General features: G+C 34.6%; 1 protein-coding gene across 2 annotated transcripts in view; it reads right to left on the bottom strand.

The window, feature by feature from the left end:
* Positions 1-12,329: 12,329 nt before the first annotated feature.
* Edil3 (EGF like repeats and discoidin domains 3) overlaps positions 12,330-17,870 on the bottom strand; it is a 399,045-nt gene continuing 393,504 nt past the window's right edge. For both annotated transcript variants that reach the window (XM_048800248.1, XM_048800247.1), the window contains one exon: positions 12,330-15,317. In XM_048800248.1, coding sequence (XP_048656205.1) covers positions 15,168-15,317 — 150 coding nt within the window. In that variant the 3' untranslated portion in view covers positions 12,330-15,167. The remainder of the gene's footprint in view (positions 15,318-17,870) is intronic.

Here is a 17,870-nt window from a genome sequence, read left to right on the forward strand (position 1 = left end):
ACAGCAAAGAAAACAATCAAGAATATGAACAAAGTACCTACAAAATGGGAGAAAATTTTTGCCACCTGCACCTGAGATAGAGCATTAATCTCCAGGACATATGAAAAACTAAAAAAGAAAAAAAATCTTAACACCAAAAAACAAATAACCCAATCAATAAATGGACAAATGAATTGAACAGACACTTCACAGAAGAAATATGAATATTAACAAATATATGAAAAAATGTTCCACTTCACTAGTAATTAGAGAAATGTAAATTAAAACTACACCGAGATTTCATCTTACTCCAGTCAGAATGTCAGTTTTCAGAAATACAAATAATGATAATGGTTGGTGAGGATGTGAGGAAAAAGTTACACTCGTACATTGCTGGTGCAACCACTCTAGAAAGCTCTATGGAGATTTCCCAGAAAACTTGGACTGGAACGTCCATTCAACCCAGTTATTCCACTTCTCAGTATATACCAAAGATCTTAAAATCAGCATACTACAGTGATGCAACCACATTAATGTTTCTAGCAGCTCAATTTATAATAGCTAAGCCATGGAATCAATCTAGGTACCCTTCTACAGAAGAATGGATAAAGAAACTCTAGTATGTATACACAGTGGAGAATTACTCAACCATAAAAAGACTTTATGACTTTTGCCAGCAAATAGATCGATCTGGAGACTATCATTCTACATGAAGTAAACCAGTCCCATAAAACCAAAGGTTGAATGTTCTCTCTGATATGCAGATGCTAACACACAATAAAAAGAGGAGAGAAGAATAGAAGTTCATTGGATTAGACAAAGGGGAATAAAGGGAAGAGAGGCAGGGATGGGAATAGAAAAGACAGTAGAATGAATAGAACATAACTTTTCCATGTTCACACATGAATACATGACAAGTATAACTTCACATTATGCACAAACGTAAGAATGGGATTCTAATTATACCCCGTGTATGTATAATATGTCAAAATACACTCTAGTGGCATGAATATTTTTATTTTTATCAGTTGTATATGGACATAGTACCTTTATTTTGTTTATTTAGATTTATGTGGTGCTGGGTATCGAACTCAGGACCTCACACATGCTAGGCAAGTGCTCTACCACTGAGCTACAACCCCAGCCCCAAGTGGCATGAATATTGAAAAAGAAAAAAAAAAAGAATAGAAACACTGAACAGTTTCTTCTGGCTTAACCTTGTGCTCCCATGATACTTCTCTGTCTTGCTCCAAAGGGACTGGGTTTCAATCTCAAGTCCTGTGACCTTGTGTGTGAAGGGCAAGTTTTTAATATTTCCAGGGTATGGTGCAGAGCACATGAAGGGAGGATCATTTTGCCTGTGCTAAGCGATAACCAATCACTTTCTAGTGTTACAGTGATTCCTTCTGCTTTATTCCTTTCTCATAGATTCTTTTCTCAAAAATGTAATTGCATTTTTATAGTATCAGAAGTTTTGACCAAGTTCTTTGATGTTTGATATTTGTTCAGTGGTAGAGAAATACAAGTACTTTCAAACGACCATCTTACCAATTAACATAGAGAAACATTTTCTAAAATACATCCTTAAGTATTCATAGACCTTTCATCTGCCTGTTCAGCTTTTTTCTGATTTGTGAGATGACATTTTGTTAATTTGCAATTTTGATTCTTATCATAATTTATATTTCTATGTATTTTAAGAAAAGATTTATAAAATAAGCACATGCATTTTGGAAAATAATTCTAATTTGTCAGAGTTTTGAAAAGTAAATTCAGTGAGTCATAGGATTTTGTTATATTTTTGCCTGTTCAAGGCAGCCTGATGACTATCCTTGCTAGCCCTTTCTTTTACATACACATATGTACTAAACTATCAAACTTCTTAATAAAAGTGGGATCATACTATATAAGCTGTGTAATAAGAATTTTTCGAAGAATAGTATATACTTTTTGCAGTTTATTTAACTGGAAATAAAGCATTTGTTAAGTGGGGGGGAAAAAGAGAGAGATGCTACTGAATCTTGAAGGATGTCTGCTGCATTCCCAAAGGATAGATTGAAGAGTTATGTTCCTAAATAGAATTTACAATTTAAAACATCCAGATTAGCACATGCTAATATTACTAAATTTTCTGCATCTTTATCTTTGAATAATGTCAGAATGTTTGAGCTTTGAATAACTGACTTTTCAGCGAAGTAGGTGGTAGAAGTAAGAATACAGCACCCAAGTGGATTACTAGTTTTATTAAAACTTAACTCATAATACTGAAACCATGTCACTGAAATGAACCACTTCTAATAAATGATCTTGACACTAAAGTAAATTTCAGCTCAGTCACAGGTTTATTGTTTCAGGGCTCAGTTTTGTGATAGAGGCCAATTACGTTTTTACTTAGACAGTGTTACATAAATTCTGGAATTCCAACAGAAAGAAATAAGAATTAGGTAGGGAAAACATTGCCTTTATTTCTATGTGATTAGAAAAATAAATGTACTCACACAAGAAGCTAATTTACGAGATGTGTAGTTTTAATATTTTAATATTTTTAATATCTCTTCAAATTATAAATAAATTATTCTCATCTCCTATTCATTTATGGGAGTATCTTAATGTAAGTTGTAGTGAAATTTCTTATTAAGTTTTCAAAAATACAATACTTCCTTTCAGTCCATTTTTATTTTGGAAATATGCAACATAAACCCTAAGCTATAGGACAAATGCACAAATACTTTGCTTTGTTTGGATTTCTGGATAAATGCCTGGTTAGAATATTTAATGTGCTCCAAAGACAAAAGTAACTCAAATGTTTTACAAATAATATCAAAAAGCCAATTTTGTCCAATTCAGTATTTCGTTAGTGTCAACCATTTTCTTAAGGTTCAGAGCAAAGTCTTAAGCACATACAGAGGTACATGCAACAAAGGAGGTGCTGCATTTGGTGGAGGCACAGGCATGAGTTCCTTTTTCTGATCCTACCCAAAGTGCTGCCATCATTATTTGCAAGCCCTCTGAGTTCAGGCAGAATGTCAACTTGGTTTTCTGGATCCTCAATTCATGCACACTGAATAGCCTTCCGTGGAAATTTATTGAATGAATAATAAGATTCTAGAATTATAAATTTCTTTTTTGATCCAACATAGTAATCAGGTGACACATTCTTATAACAACTCTTCTATCCCCTTTTAAAGGTAGAAACCAGAAAAAGAAAAAAAAAAAGACCTTTATACTCATATTAGGTCAAGTATGTGGACCACAATCAGCAGAGGGAGAAATCTGGGAGCAAAGACTTCAGTTTTCACATTCATGTCTAGGGTTTTACTAGAGTGGATAATTTGCCAGTTATGATAAATGCATTAATAATTATAAAATATCCCTAGTCTTCCATACTGGAAGATCACCTTTAATGAAAACGGTAGGCAGGCATTAGAACTAACCAGCTTATAAGGTGCACAGCATACAAGATTTTAATTACAAGTTGGATCCTCTGAGAATGTGATGCGAAGGCTCTACTTGTGGACAGAGCTGCTTCAGGATGTTCTATTGCCAAATTAAAATAAGACTGGATTTGACTAGCATGGTGTCCCTGGATTGTCTCCTTGCTGTGTGACACAAACAGTTCAACCTTACCCAGCTGCTCTGGATATAAGTGTTATCTCTGATAATTTCATGAGTCTTTTTGTTGTGCCATTAGTAAAAGCCAGAAAGTTTCTTGGATGAGAAGATGCCAACAGCACAGTATTCAAATCATTATTCACTGTGAAGACGGCTTAAAAAAAGAAATAGGAATGACATTGACCAAATTATACTATGTACATATATGAATGTACCACGGTGAATTTCACCTTCATGTATAACTGTAAAGGACCAATGAAAAAAATAAATAAATAGAAGGAAGACCATTAGAGTAGAGGAAGGGTAACAGGTGGAAGGAAGAAGGGTGGGAAAGAGGCAGTACTGGAGAATGAAATGGAGCAAATTATATTCTGTGTGTGTTTGTGATTATGTCAAAATGAACCCTGATATGATATATCACTCTAATGCATTAATAAAAACATTAAACTCACTGTAAAGAAATTAAAGAAAGAATTAGGAGTACATAAAGTTATAATCCAAGTGTGTATAATATGTCAAAATACATTTTACTGTCATGTATAACTAAAAAGAACAAATAAAAAATTCAAAAAAGGAATTAGGGATACATATATGAGTATGTGCTTAAGAGAGAAATGAATTCTGGCTCACACCCAGCCCTGGAATAACCTGATGTAGAGAAAGCAGTAGCGTATCATGTATTCAAAGCAGACTACAGATTGAACATTCATAAGACTTGTAGGTGCTCCTGATAAATAAGCCAAATAAGGATAAAAAACAAAAAGACAAATAATGATCTTTTCACCACTTAAACTTGTTATATCCAGTTTCATACCTCACAGTTTTCAGAAGATAATTCAATGCAAAGTAGTGTTTTAAAAATATAAAGAGAAAGCAAAGAAGGAATTTTTTTTTCATGGAAAGGATAAGAATGTAGTAATTATGTAAAGACCATGACTACCAATTTTCTGACTTAGTGAAATATACTGATTCAGCTACAGTTGGCTATCATGTAAATATTAGGTAAGATTCATTTTGTGTTAGAATTGTAAGAAAGTAATGCAATCCTTTCTTTTCTTTTCTTTTTTTCTTTTCTTATTTTCTTTCTTTCCCCTGCCATGTGACATTGGAGATTTAACCGGGGGCCTGTACTTGCAAGGCAAACACTCTACCACTGTATTAAATTCTCAGTTCTTTATGAAACATTATTTTGAGATAGGATTTGGCTGAGTTATTCATGTAGGCCTCCAAATTGTGATACTCCTGCCTCAGCCTACCAACTTGCCAGGAGTACAGCTGTGGTCTACTGAGCCCACCTACAGCCCCATCTTGAACACACTTAGATAATAGATGAATAATAATCTAGGATATTAAATGTTTTTGGGGGGGTACCTGGGATTGAACTCAGGGGCACTTGACCACTGAGCCACATCCATAGCCCTTTTTTTTTTTTTTTTAGAGACAGGATCTCACTGAGTTACTTAGTGCCTCATTTTTGCCAAGGCTGGCTTTGAACTCCTGATCCTCCTGTCTCAGCTAGGATTACAGGCATGCCCCATGCACCTGGCATTTAAAAAAAAAATTATTGATTCTTTTTAGTTACACATATCAATAGGATTTATTTTGACATAATTATGAAAACATGGAATATAATTTGTTCTAATTCAGTACCCAGTACTTCCCCTTACTTTCTCTCCCTTCCCCCTCCTCCACTCTATTGATCTTTCTGCTATTAATGTTTTTTTTTTTTTTTAGTTAGTATCTGTGGACATACACGATGGAAAGATTCACTGTGGTGCACTCATTCCACTGACTTTCCCTATCCTATCCTTCCTTTTTCCCTTCCCTTCATTCCCCTTTGTTACTTCACTGATAGAACTCTAATTGCTAGGGTATATAAAGACTTCAAAAAGCTAAACACCAAGAAAACAAATAACCCAATCAATAAATGGAACAAGGACCTGAAGAAACACTTCTCAGAAGATGATGTACAATCAATCAACAAATACATGAAAAAATGTTCATCATCTCTAGCAATTAGAGAAATGCAAATCAAAACCACTCTAAGACTTCATCTCACTCCAGTCAGAATGGCAGCTACTATGCATACAAATAACAATAAATGTTGGCGAGGATGTGGGGAAAAGGTACACTCATACACTGCTGGTAGGACTGCAAATTGGTGTAGCCAATCTGGAAAGCAGTATGGAGATTTCTTCGAAAATTGGGAATGGAACCACCATTTCACCCCAGCTGTCCCTTTTCTTGGTTTATATCCAAAGGACTTAAAAACAGCATCCTGCAGGGACACAGCCACATCAATGTTTATAGTAGCACAATTCTTCTATTCCTTTTTAAAAAATTTCCTCCCCCCATTTTGGATTAGATTCCACATATCAGAGAAAACTTTCAACTTTTGACTTTTGTGGACTGACTTACTTTACTTAGCACGATAGTCTCTAGTTAAGTCCATTTACTGGCAAACACCATAAAATTATTCTTCTTTAAGGCTGAATAATACTCTATTATGTATACATACCACATTTCGTTTATCTATTCATCTGTTGAAGGGCACCTAAATCAGTTCCATAACTTGGGTATTGTGAATTATGCTGCTATAAACATTGATGTGACTGTGTCACTGTAGAATACTGCTTTTAAATCCTTTGACTATATGGTAAGGAAGGGGATAGCTGGGTTGTATGGTGTTTGAACTAATTTGCAGTCCCACCAACAATGTATGAGTGTACCTTTTTCTGTACATTCTTGCCAACATTTACTGTTACTTGTATTCTTTAAAATTGATATTCTGACTGGAGTAAGATGAATTCTCAGTGTAGTTTAAATTTGCATTTCTCTAAGTGCTAGAGGTGTTGAACACTTTTTCATATATTTTTTGACCAGGTATTTCTTCTGAGAAGTGTCTGTTTAGTTCCTTTGCCCATTTATTGTTTGTGTTTCTTTGTTTGTTTGTTTGGTGTTAAGCATTTTGAGTTCTTTCTATATCCTGAATATTAATGCCGTATCTGAGGAGCAGGTGGCAAAGATTTTCTCACATTCTGTTGGCTTCCTCTTCATGCTCTTAATTGTTTAGGACATTAAATGTTAAAACATATGTAAGGATGGCGATATAACTCAGTTGATGAAGCTCTTGCCTTGCATGCACAAGGCCCTGGGTTCAATCCCCAGCAAAACACACACACACACACACACACACACAATGTATTCCAGAGTGGGTGGTCCCTCAATTCTGGTTCTCTAAGATTCTTTCAGATTATTCTACTTCACTGATGAATAATGTACAGAGAATTAAGTATTTAGATCAAATTATGGAAATTTAATTTACTGATTACATGGGGTCAAACAAGGTTATTTGTGACTGATTAAGCTCCTAATTCTACTAATTGAAAAGTCATCAGAGAATAAAAAAGACAATGCCCATCTATTGTTGAAAATTTGACTCCTTAATTGTGTTGGTATCATACTCGACTTTCTAAGAAATTATTTACTACAGTTTATCTTCCAGTTAAGAATATATTTTGGGAACTAGAAGTCAAGACAGGGTGATTTTCTATTGTGTTATGTGTGCGTGCACTCACATGTGTGTGTGTTATTTGAATCCTCCCCCACTTTTTTTGAAATGGAAAAACCTTTCTTATCTATAGAGCACTTTTTCTTTCCTTTTGGTACTGGGCATTGAACTCAAGGGCACTCGACTGCTGAGCTACATCCCCAGCCCTGGTTTGTATTTTATTTAGAGACAGGGTCTCACTGAGTTGCTTAGTGCTTCACCATTGCTGAGGGTGGCTTTGAACTTGTGATCCTCTTGCCTTGGCCTCCCAAGCCACTGGATTACAGGCACAGCACCTGGCCTCTTTTTCTTTTTTCCTAAATACAGTTACACATCATCCGATGATGGGAATGAACCTATTATTATAATTTGAAAACATCATAGTAAAAAATGCACTTATTACACCAACATCATAGCTTTCATAGCTGCCTTGGAAGTTCAGAACTCTTATAATAGTCTACAATAGGGAAAAACCATCTCACACAAAGCATGTTTTATACTAAAGTGCTGAGTAGCTCAGGTAATTCATTAAAACTCTGTATCCAAGAAACACAGGTAGCATGATACTCTGTGGAGTATCAGCTGTTTCCCTCCTGACTGCATGGCCGCCTGAGAGCTGTGGCTTACTGCTACTGCCCAGTATCTCAGAAGATTATCATACGGCATATTGCTAGCCTGGAAAAAGATCAAAATCCACAATTTGAAATATGACTTCTACTGAATATGTCTGGCTTTCATATCGTCATAAAATTGAAAAATTATAAACTGAACTCTGGTAAGTCTGCTGTCATCTATATAAATATTCTTGATTATTGCATTGAAGATCTCATGCTCTCCTCATGAGGATAATCTATTTGCTGTGTTTTTATAGCAGATGCTTTGACATCTTGAGTTTATTACTCACCTTTTAAAAAATTAATGCCATCAAGAATCTCACAGTAGTTCATTAGCTGTTCAGATATTTGTGTATTTTTAAAGATATATTCATGAGATCAACCCTTCATACATTGACCAATTATTTCAAATGCATGTTTTTAGGTAATACAGGTGCATTCAATTATTTAAGACCATATGAAAAACATAGTAAACAACTTGTGAGTGCTTGGTTGGAGGAATGTCATTCCTGCTGTTACCACAGTGAAACTCATTTTCATTGTACTTTGACTTTTTATAAAAGAAACATTGAACTTGGGCAGGGGATATCATTAGAGCTAACTCATAGCCCTGAAACCAGGGCTAACCCAACCTCTTTCAGTTTCTCTTTTTTCTTGCAAAGAGAACATATTCATCCATTAGTCCTAGAATTGTTATGGATATAAATTAAATATTTGTGTATCACAAATAATTAATTTTGACAATTTTAATGACTTTTTAGATGTCACTCCCTCTTCTCTGATCTACCTCATTGACTAGTGTAAGTTCCTCTGTTGTATCTTCTTTTCGCACATGGGGCATATTTTTTGTCATAGAACCCCTCATAATTATTTGTTTTCTTTTTATCCCCAGCCCCATCCTCTAGAGTGTGAGTTCCTGAAATCAATCTTTCATTTTTGTATTTCCAGAATATCACAGAGTGGTCAGAGAAAATTAGATACTTAAAGTTTGCTGAAGGAATGATTAACATACTGATCAAAAATTTTGAATAATTTAACATTGTCCTAATACTAATATAGTAGTTTCTTCAGTGTGTTAGTTATGAATTATTAGACAATTAGATTTTATTTATATCTTAAGTGAATCTGAAAACACATTTTACTATTTTACCAAGCCTGAATTATAACCTAATATTACAATTCAGAGGCCTCAATGTTTGTGATATTCAGCTTGGTTAGGGAAACACAAATGTCTTAAGACATTAGCAATGTGAGTTTCAGAAACATAGGGTAGGAGGTTAGAATGAGGATGTGGAGGAATTCAGATTATGAATTTTTAAACCAAAGTGACTATAGAAAAATCTAGTTAAAAATACATCCAAATCTATTAAAACAGACAAACAGACAAAACCAACTCATGGGTCTGCATTCTGTTTCACCCAAAATGGCAAGTTTGCCAGTTAGCCTTGATTCATGCTCCAAGACGAACTTCAAATCCTATTCAATATTTGGATACATATTTCCTAACAGAATCAATAATGAAATGTAATGTGGGAGAAATTGGTTTTTCATTAGAATATTTTATGGGGAGAATGGCAAAGGACTTTGCTCATCACATTAAAAAAAATTCACACAATTCTATGTTTAGTATTTCTACTTTTTTTTCACCTAAAAACCTTTTCACACTTCCTGGCACCAAACATCTTCTGTCTCCCTATCAAGCCTCTTCACAACCTCTATTGACAGGATCTGTCCAATTCTGCCTATAAACTCACAATCGTTGCCTAGTGTACCAAAACTGAGAAGCCTGCAGACAGTACCCATGAAGAAAGCAGCTCAGGGAACATGTTGCTAGTGGTTTTAACTTTTATGACTGTGTCTCAGAGAACGAAAACTAATTTACACTATGATTAAGAATACATACACACTCAGGAATATCATTGTGATAAAATATAAAGTAATTTTTACGATGCATTCATATTTCTCTCTTCTTGCCTCTCTCTCCCCTCTACTCCACTCTTCTCTAGTGTCTTGGTCTATTTAATGAAAAAAATGAATAAAACAAGTCTTGACTCATCAATTTATCAATTGTTGGCAGTTTAAAAAGCGTTATTTTACTATTGTTTAAATACAGATCTTGGAGTCTCTGTCCTCAAAGCCCAAGTATCTTATCAAGGTATTTATGCCACTGAAAACAAATTTTTTTAGGGATACTTCTGTTTTCAGTATTTATTTATTTAGCGTATTATTATCTCAGAAACTTGAGAACCAAGGAAGTAAAGCTGCCTAAGGTTGATTATTTAGTGCTTCCTGTGTTATATGTCACTTTTAACCCCTTTGTTCAATTTCCCCTCCCTGGGCCCAGGCAGAAAACTACCATTAGCTTTGTACAGCACCCGATGCTTCTGTCTGCCAGGGCCACTGGTCTGAGGAGCTCTCTTCCTGAAAGACAAAGTCTTTTTTTTTTTTAATGTTTCATTTCAATCTCTGAAATATCATTTAAAAGTGGAAGAATTATTAAATATGTGTATATTTATGTTTAATTTGTCACTTAGTTATTTATCACTGAAAGCATTCCTTCTCTATCATTTGCACACAGTCTATTCACCACTGACTTCCTGTTAATTCTCAAAAGTGCTTTGGCCTGATGCTTCTATAAATTATCACAAAGCTGTTTCATTACAAAGCTGTTTCCATACTGGCCATGGGGGAAGTATTGTCTGAATGCGTCATCAGTCTCACTGTCACCACTTCCTATACAGGTGGCAGCAGGTCGAGCTAACGTTGCAATTTATCATCAGTGCTAACATATTTATGGGTGGGCATATGAAGGGCACCATGGGGTTTTTACATAAATATGGAAGAGCGTGGTTTGTGTATCTGAATTGATTACAATAAAATTAAATCAGAGGCAATCACCATATGCAATGCTTAATCATAGGATATGGTGACCATTTGCTGATGCTATTGCACCATATTTCCACAGCATTAGTGTTTTCAAATGACTCAATCAACTTCTGCCAAGTTATGCAAAAACAACTAAATGAGACGTCTTTTCCAAAAATGTTTTCTTTTTACAGCCACCAAATTCATCTAATAGAAATAGCTCTTTGAGTAAGTGCCACTTGCCTACTGTGCAAAACACTTTATTTTGCAGTGAAGTTGAAACATCCAATGTGAATTATAGGCATTTACTACAATAGAATCAAGGAATCCTATTTCCCCCTTCAAAATCAATAGAAAAATTGCTACTTACATGAAGCATTTTTTTCTTTGTAAAGGCAAATGACAGTGTATTTTGTTTCAGGGTAGTTGAGACATTTTTCAACTAGTAAACTGGTTTAATCCTCCATTTTACCTGTTCAGATAAAAGGATCCTTTTTCATCTCAAATGCTAGAGGCAATGTTTTTCACAAATGATTAATCTACTAATTGATTATTAATTAAAAAAACTAGTCTTTTCAAAAAGAGATAGAAACCACTGCTTTTTTGAGAGTAAACATTTAATATTTTGTTACTAAAATTTTTATTTTAGGGATTTGTATTCAAAGTTGATGTGGTACACATTTTAGTTTATATAGAGAAAATGTATTCTTATTTATGAAGTTATTCTTAATTCATTTTAAAAACAAATTTTAACTTGGCCAGGCTTTTCTCTTTGAAATTCTAAATACTTCTATTATTTCTGCATCTTGAACCAGTAACTTTAAAAAGCTTCATAGCTGGAAATATTTTGTTGGATAATTATTCTGCTGTCAAAATGAATTTTTGTCCTATACAGATGTCACAATTCATTTTGGCCTTCTTGAAAATATTTGTGTATAATTGTGTGTGTGTGTGTGCGCGCACGCATGTGTGTTAGTCAAACAATGGAGCCCCACTGAACATTTTACATTAAAATTCAATTAAACAGGAACATATATGAATAAACATATATAATAAGTGAATACTGAGAGCTATCAAAGACTCATTAAAGTTCAAATAAGTAGTCAGTACTCAGTATCTTAGAATTATCGTAATTTTTTTCAGTCCTAAGAAAATATAAAAAGTGGGAAGTGCATCTACTTAATATTTCCCTAGTGACTTCCAGAGAGTCAGAAGGAGGATTTATGAAGAAGCCAAATGTTATGACTTCAGTTAAGCAATTGCTGAAGTTACATGGAAAATATATTATTAGTGTCATATGATTGCTTACTACTGACTGGCTCACCTCATTATATTCCTGAGTATAATGAACTGAAAGAATAATAGAAACAATAGTAACATCTGATTAACCACAGGCACATCACTCTTGCAACACAACATTTTAAATATACATGAGGAAAAAAGTTGACTTGGGGTTATTAATATTTAGTAACATTTCTACAAATTAAAGGAATGTGAGGATGCATACATTTTAGCAATCTTTGAAAGACCAATTTAGCTCATATCAATATATACTGCAAGGGTTTTATAATTTCTTTTTTTTTTCTGTATCAGTTTAATTGTTCTGTACAGATAAAAAAGAAACCAAGCATGTGGTCAAGAGTAGTGGGCACTCATAGACAATTTGTATATTCTTACAAATGTGTTTAATTATAACTCCTTGGAAAGTATTCCAGATTTTCAAAAGTTTATTTTAAGTTTGAAGACTAGACAAGGTCATACTGATTTTACAACATCCTATGTGATTTAAGTATATATACAAAGAAAAAAAACAACAACATTGGAATATTACACAGCTTGAAAGTTTGTAAAGGTTACTTGTGTCTTGGTTATTTTTGTTCTTCCTGACACATCACAGCCAGCATTCAGTATTATATTTCATAATTTGTTAACTAGCAAAGATACAATCATTAGTACCCTAAATCTTCAAAATTCACACCAACCACTATGAAGATGTTCCAAAAGAGAAAGTCAACCGTAAAATTGTAGTTAGTGAATACAATAAATGCTTTAAATAAGACGTAGATTCAATGGGGATGTTTAAGTCATGAGTTTTATAAATTTTAAAAGTAGCATATTGCAGTTACTTAATATAGTGAAGAGTAGGTGATTCCTTTTGTTTTCTGCTTATGAGATTCTACTTGTTTTAGAATTAAAATAAAATAAATTTGCTTTACTTTGATGACACTGATACAAGTGACACAAAGGCTACTTCAGAATAAGTATCAACATTTTCACTTGTGAGAATCCCTTTACTGTCATCAGCTTTGGGCATCAAGGGACAAATAGAATCCCCATTGGACATGCTATGTTGTGAAAAGCACATCAATCAGAGGGAGCACGCCCAAGTAGGGGAATCATTTTAGTGTCTTTCAAAAGGTAACTAATATAATTTTAACCAACTATCTTGGAAAAAATATTTTTAACAGGTGTCAATAGAAAAACATTCAAAATATCATGAGACCATTAATAATTTTGGCGAAGTAAATCATCACAAAGAATTACTCCTAATATTTAATAAATACTCCTAAGAATGAAGAATCATGCATAATCTGTAAAGGAAAACATCCAGAAATTCAGTAGGCCAGGAAATCCAAAAGAATTAAGGGCCATCGGCTAGATAAATAAGTGTATGTATATTTTTAAATCTTAAGTAATTATTTATAACATGACTTTAAAATTTAGCCACTTAAATATTTTTTCATTTAAAATTATCTATAAAAGAGAATATCAATAATAGAATAATTTTGTTTTTGAAAGATGTTGAAAACTAATTACCATTTCTGAGGCTTAAAATCAATAATTTCACAATAAAGCCCTAAAGTAGAAAGCATGGGGCATAGAACCAATATGTGGCCAGCCAGTCCCCTTGGACCAATTAACTTGCTTTTACTAAAAATGTCAATGTGATTGACTTTCTCTTTGAATTCTTCACTATGATTGAAGACCACTCCATATATACATCAGTAAGAAATGCTGTTAACACATGGACAGACAGGACAGTAACAGTCTAGTGGCTTTTGTTATGCAGCACAAAGATTAAAGGAAATAAAACTTAGCAGTCTTGTGTGGGACCTTAACATTTCGTACACATACCATCCTTCTTTTTCCAGGACCCTTAATTTAAAATTCCAATAATTCTGTTTCTAAGCCTTATAAAATAAATACTTGTGAAGCTTATAAATTAGATGTTGAGGACTTTTATGGAGGCAATGTAAGCTTTAATTTTACAGACATGTCACGGAAACCTCCATTATCAGTAACAAATTGTTATGATAATTGCTTATTTTTCAGGACCTTTGAAGCAAAATAAATAGAAATCAATTTTCATTTTGGAAGTGGTTTACTACTTTGTCATTAGTAAATACTTTGCTCCTTACAAACACCTACACAATGTGCTTTCCTGGGAAACCACCATCATTTTCAAATATCAATAAAATTTTAGTTTCACAGGAAATGCAGAGATGAACAAAGAAACCATGAGTATGCTTGGCCAAGCTATGCAGCATTTTGTTAATATCTGCTTGCTAATTGTTTTAAATAGACAAAAAAAAAATTGAGAGACTAGTATTTCTAGTCTTGAAATTCGAAGATGAGACTATAAATACCATCAAAATGAAGATTTAAATTTAAAGGTACATAATGATTTTTGTTGTTTCTTTTAGCAAATGGCATCATGGTTTTCACAAAGGAAGTATTTGGAAATTACCTTGTTATACCTTCCCTCAAAAATAAAATTTCATATTCAATTTGTCAATATTAAGTATAGTTCAATCTACTGCTCTTTAATCAGGTTCCTTATATATGAGTAAATATGAAAATTCTTCAGGCAAATAACTGGAGAAAAATTCAGTTAGGAAAAAAGGATTGATTTATCCAGGCAATATAAAAAGTAAAGAATACACATGCAAAGAAAAAGGAAAAAAGTTACATAATCACTAATTAGAAATAATGAAAGTAAAATGAGAATCATAATATTAATTTGTACTGCATATTACAGATTCTTCTAATTCTGTTATAAACACTGATAGTGTTAGGTAGGCACAGGGAAAAAGGATGATGCAGTCATTACAGAAAAAAAAAAAAACTTATTGCTAACATCATAGTTTTTCTTTTATAAGAATTAGTTGAGTATTGATTTTAAAAGCTCTATCAACTTTTACCAGAGAACTATGAGGTTCTTTTTTTTAATTTTTGCTATAAAAAGAAGGCTACTTTCTTTCCCTAATGTAGTTCAACCAGTGCAAATAATTCAGAAAAACAATGAGAAAAGTAATTTACAGTTAATGTGATGGTTACTTAAGAGAGGTGAACAACAACAAAAAAAAATCAAATAATCAAAAAGGCAGGCTTAGACCTCCTTAAAAAGACAGTTAGTGGCCTACCATAATTTGAGCACTTTTTCATGAAAACAAACCCCATTCAGTTTCCTACAGATTTAGCACAGTTTATTCCATGGAGATACTTTCAGCGAAATAAAGAAGGGTGTTGTGGGATGTGCAGCCTCTTCACTCCTCCTCTGTGCAACCCAGCAGCTCTGACCGCAGTGTGATCCTTCCGTACCAAGACCAAGGAAGGATTCTTATGTGTCGCGCATAGATGGGAGGGTCGATGACATTTTTTCTGTGGGTGTCATTGTCAAAATTGCCCTGGAAGACCTAATAAAAAAGAAAAAAAAATGATTTTCAATCATCTGGTCTTCTTTTTCTACAGAATAATTTTAATTTACTTGAATGTATTTCCCAAATGCAAGATTAGATAACTATGAATTATTTTCTTTGCTTCAAAAGATATTGCAGCCTCTTTTAAGAGATCATTTTAAATTGAATTTTCAATTAATGTTTAAAGAGTTAGAAAAGGTAAGAGTTGATTCTAAAGCTGGAAGATATAATTTTTATCTGCCTTTCTCCATTTTTAAAGAATGCAACAGATTTTTTTTTTTTTTTTACAAAGACTGATGTTGGTCGGGCAGCTTGTCCAATTTACTGTCTTTTAAGGAATAACTCAGAGATCTAACTTGCTTTCAGATGACAGCCATCATTTGGAACACGTGTGCTTCACATTCACAAAATGCAAGGGGAAAGAACTGATAGACTGTACAGAATGTTTTAAAGAAGAAAGTTTGGAAGCAACTTACATTATTCTGATTATACTTGACCTTAACTAATTATATGGCCTTTAATTATGGAGGTTGGGAAATGGAGTACATGGAGATTTGGTGAGAAACAACAGTCCTTATCACAGTGTTGTTTGTTCACTTCTTATATAGAAAACAAAATTAATTCATCTCCCAGAAAGACAAACCTATCAATGCTTGTTCTGAACTAGATTTTCTTTTCATCTACTAAAACTTGGATCCATAAGATAAAATGTTATAATCATGTGACTTAAAATATTTTTGAAATTCTTCATTGCAAGGCTGCTTCCATTCTTCTTCTTCTTTTTTTTTTTTTTTTTTTTTAAAAAGGTTTTATAGATTTTTTCCCATAGAGTTGTTTTTGTTATTTTTCTTTTGTATCAGGGATTGAAGCCAGGGGTGCTTAACCACTAAGCCACATCGCCAGCCCTTTTAATTTTTTAAATTTTGAGACAGAGTCTCCCTAAGTTCTTAGGGCATCAGTAAGTTAGTGAGTGAGGTGGACTGTGAACTTGTGATCCTCCTGCCTCAGCCTCCCTAGCCATTGGGATTAGATATATGCCAGTCACCATGCCTGGTCTATAGAGATCTTTGAAGTAACTTTGACAAGTGCCAATTAAAAAAAAAATTGTAACACTGGGACCTTGATAAGAATGACAGTAAATTATAAATTACTTAGGCAGAAACCGAGTTACTTATTTATCTGAAGATTTTATCATTTCTCCTACAGATTTTGAGTGTTTCTTATTAAAGTAACTGCTAACATTTTACTGTTTTCACTTAGCTCAACTAGGATAGTGAAAATCTTTTCAAGGTGTTTCCTTCATACTAATAAGTTTTCCTTTTGACTAGCCAGTTAATTACTTATAGTAATAAACTTATTTATTAAAAGGAAAAGCATCTTGTGATTGAAAGATAATTTTTTTTATTATTTAAGATCAAAGCATGACTATATGGTCAAAGGAAGAACTGAAAATACCTCCCTCACCCCCCAAAAGAAACTTCATCCTATAAGAGAATATCTAACTCACATCTTTGAACCTTTTCAAATTACAGGGAATGCTTTAAATATAAGTCTCTAGAATAAGTTGGTTTGTTCTTACATGGTCACAAAAGATTCCCCTAGAAAGAGAAAAATAAAGACACTTTTCTTTAAAGCATTAGACAGTGTGGCACTGATTAATTGAAGCAACAGTTTAGAGTAGGTAGTCATCCTGCTATTTTCATGGAAAGATTATTTGCCCTTGAAAGCAAATGGAGGATTCCAGGAAGATGGCGGCGAGGGGAGTGCATTGCCCCCGTGTGCTGCTTCACTGTGTGGGAGTATGACAAGTCAGGACGGCTAAAGGATATCTTGTTAGGAATTTCCAGCAATAGTGGGGTGCTCCGGAACCTGGAGGAAGGATTTCCATCGCACGAGGATCGGCTACGGGGACTCAAACGCGAGAGGTTTGTTGCACGGAGGGTAACACTGCTTATTCAGCAAATCGCCCCGCGGCTAGAGTCTGCAGCGCGCGCTGGGAAACGAGGAGATAGCGACGCAGGGATACAGCGCTGCAGTTTCTGCCAGCCGTGCAAGCACTCAGGGCTGAATTCTGGGTTCGAGACGGGGGAAGGAAGCGGTCCATCTCGGTTCTCCACACCGGTCAGACCACAGAGGAGGCCAGCAGCCACCATGTTGGAAAGCTGACGTCACCATCCCTGTTTTCGACTGACGGCAGCTCATTCAGCCATAGAACAGGTAATTTCAGGCTGCAATTCGCCTGCGGCTTGCAGACAGATTGCTAGGGTTCAGTGCCTGGGTGCTTCTTAGAACCTGATCTTATCCGAGCGAACACCGAGCACGGGGCGGCCGAGTTCCAGCTCCCGGAACCGTCCCAGAACCGCCCTGGCCCAGGGCCGCGGAGCCTGCGGAGGCTGCTTCTTGGACCCTGCTCCTATCAGAGCATACACCAAGCACTAAGCGGCCGAATTCCGGCTCCCGGAACTGAGCCCACGGGGACTGCTTCTTGGAGCATACACTTATAGGAGCTTACACCAAGCACGGAGCGGCCGAGTTCCGGCTCCCGGAACT

This window comes from Marmota marmota, unplaced genomic scaffold (assembly GCF_001458135.2).
Source record: "Marmota marmota marmota unplaced genomic scaffold, marMar, whole genome shotgun sequence".
Classification (NCBI taxonomy): domain Eukaryota; kingdom Metazoa; phylum Chordata; class Mammalia; order Rodentia; family Sciuridae; genus Marmota; species Marmota marmota.